Genomic DNA, 2,500 nt, shown 5'->3' with positions numbered 1-2,500 from the left:
TGATGGCAGTAGGTGATGGCGGCAGGTGATGGCAGCAGGTGATGGCAGTAGGTGATGGCGGCAGGTGATGGCGGCAGGTGATGGCAGTAGGTGATGGCGGCAGGTGATGGTGGCAGGTGATGGCAGTAGGTGATGGTGGCAGGTGATGGTGGCAGGTGATGGCAGCAGGTGATGGCGGCAGGTGATGGCAGTATGCAGCAGGTGATGGCAGCAGGTGATGGCGGCAGGTGATGGCGGCAGGTGATAGCGGCAGGTGATGGCGGCAGGTGATGGCGGCAGGTGATGGCGGCAGGTGATGGCGGCAGGTGATGGCAGTATGCAGCAGGTGATGGCAGCAGGTGATGGCAGCAGGTGATGGCGGCAGGTGATGGCAGCAGGTGATGGCGGCAGGTGATGGCAGTAGGTGATGGCAGCAGGTGATGGCGGCAGGTGATGGCAGCAGGTGATGGCGGCAGGTGATGGCAGCATGCTAGATAGCCTAACAACAGGCTTAACATGATGTTAGCTTACAACAGGTAAGCTAGTATGTTGTTGGCTAATGATGTTAGACAGGTGTACGCTTTGTTTGGTGGCTCAGGGAGCATGCTGGTTAGCTTAACATGCTGTTAGCATGCTAGTTAGTTTATCATGGTAGCTGAGGATCATTGTTTGGTTGTTGCTTGGTGGGGTGAGCATGCTGGCAACATGCTAGTTAGCTTAACATGCTGTTAGCTGGTTGTTATTAGCTAGCATGCTGTTAGCAGGGGATGTTGTAGACAGAAGTGACTGCAACTTGCGTCAGAGGCTGTGTTGAGAGTGTGCAGGTAAACTGGGAGGCGTCTCTGTGTTACTGAGACCGTTCACACCTGATGACCCGCAGACTGACTGAACTCTCACACCCAAAGTCATGTTGCCGTTGTCTTTGGTGAGACAAGTCAGGGGAGATAACTCAGGAAAGGCTTCTCATGTCAGGCGTTGCTAACTGACAGCTGTTGGAAAGACTAGCGGAGCCGGTTATACAGTGATGGCAGAGGCTGCCGCGCCAGCTGCTAGCAGGAGCCAAACAGCACTTCCTGTCCGACGCGCTCGAGAAGGCACGTTTAACTGTACACTGATAACTGAGCTGATTTCAAATTCAGGTTTTAAACTGATGAAGACGTAACTTTTTTACTGCAAAACTGTCGTTTAGTTTGTCTCAGATGAAGTTACTTCAGGCTGAACGTTACCTGAGGACGTGAAGACCAGGTGTGGCTCTACAGGTTGAGTTTAATCGTCTGTTTTTCAGCACAAAGATCGAGAAGGAGAAGAGGGAACACGCCAAACAACACGGGATGATCCGAAGTGAAATCACCGGAGCTGAAATCGCTGAAGAGATGGAGAAAGAGAGGAGGCTGTTCCAGCTGCAGATGTGTGAGGTACCGCAGAGTAACGGCAGCGCCCCCTACAGGCCGCAGACTCCGTTACAGTCACAATCAGTTCAGTCGTCGTACCGATATTTACCTGTTCGGAGAGTCTAACGGCAGTGGAGCGAAAACAAACAGTGTTTCTCACTTGACTTGAAGTTTAAGATGCGACCTGGACTTCGACTCCAGACCCTCGAACACTCAGTTCACTTGTAACGCGACTTGGACTTGGACTGATTTGAAACTAATCAATAATAATAATTGGCTTGGGCTTTGATTGACAGCTGCAGGTTTGATTGATTGACAGCTGTGTATCTTTGTGTCCAACAGTATCTGATCAAAGTCAATGAGATTAAAACCAAGAAGGGAGTGGACCTGCTGCAGAACCTGATCAAGTATTACCACGCTCAGTGCAAGTAAGAGCTGCAACTTTAACATGAGCTTTAAATCTCGTGTTTTATTTTGAAAATCACTGAACTTCCTGTCTTGTCTTCCTGTTTGCAGTTTTTTTCAGGACGGTTTGAAAACAGCCGACAAACTGAAGCAGTACATCGAGAAACTGGCTGCTGACCTGTTCAATGTAAGACCCTCACGTGCTCTGTTCTAACCAATCAGCACAGCCCCTCCCCCCCCCGCTGCTCAGGTGAGCCCACAGGTGTGCCCTCTGCTGTCTCCACAGATCAAACAGAGTCAAGACGAGGAGAAGAAGCAGCTGACGGCCCTCAGAGATCTCATCAAGAGCTCCTTACAGCTGGACCAGAGGGAGGTACGACACCTGGGGGGGCGGGGTTTAACAGAGCGAGGCCGGAGGGGGCGTGGTCTAGCGGGGCGGGAATGTGTAAGCAGAGTTTCTCAGTGTGACACGCTGCTGCTTCCTGTATTTCCCATGTTTCTTTAAAGCACTACGCCCCCCCCCCCCATACAGGTTAATGTTCTAAACACCTGTTTGTTTATTTACACTTTAATCTAAATACTACAATACCCATGAGCCTCAGCTGCTGTCAGAGACAGTCATGGTTACTGAATTCATCCAAAGCTGAAGCTGCAGATTGTAAAATCAATTTTCTCATCAGTGACATCTTCACCTTCAGCGTAGCGTGAAGCTCTGTGATTGGCTG

The 2,500-nt window shown here is 50.6% G+C and overlaps 1 protein-coding gene across 4 annotated transcripts in view; it reads left to right on the top strand.

The window, feature by feature from the left end:
- Window positions 1-2,500, top strand: part of asap1a (ArfGAP with SH3 domain, ankyrin repeat and PH domain 1a) — a 32,706-nt gene that overhangs the window by 12,012 nt on the left and 18,194 nt on the right. For all 4 annotated transcript variants that reach the window (XM_044219556.1, XM_044219559.1, XM_044219557.1 and 1 more), the window contains 4 exons: window positions 1,265-1,394; window positions 1,713-1,798; window positions 1,887-1,962; window positions 2,062-2,148. In XM_044219556.1, the coding sequence (XP_044075491.1) occupies window positions 1,265-1,394; window positions 1,713-1,798; window positions 1,887-1,962; window positions 2,062-2,148 (379 nt within the window). The remainder of the gene's footprint in view (window positions 1-1,264; window positions 1,395-1,712; window positions 1,799-1,886; window positions 1,963-2,061; window positions 2,149-2,500) is intronic.

This window comes from Siniperca chuatsi, linkage group LG13 (assembly GCF_020085105.1).
Source record: "Siniperca chuatsi isolate FFG_IHB_CAS linkage group LG13, ASM2008510v1, whole genome shotgun sequence".
NCBI classification, from domain to species: domain Eukaryota; kingdom Metazoa; phylum Chordata; class Actinopteri; order Centrarchiformes; family Sinipercidae; genus Siniperca; species Siniperca chuatsi.
The sequence above is the reverse complement of the archived record's forward strand: the minus strand, read 5'-3'. Positions and strand labels throughout refer to the sequence as shown.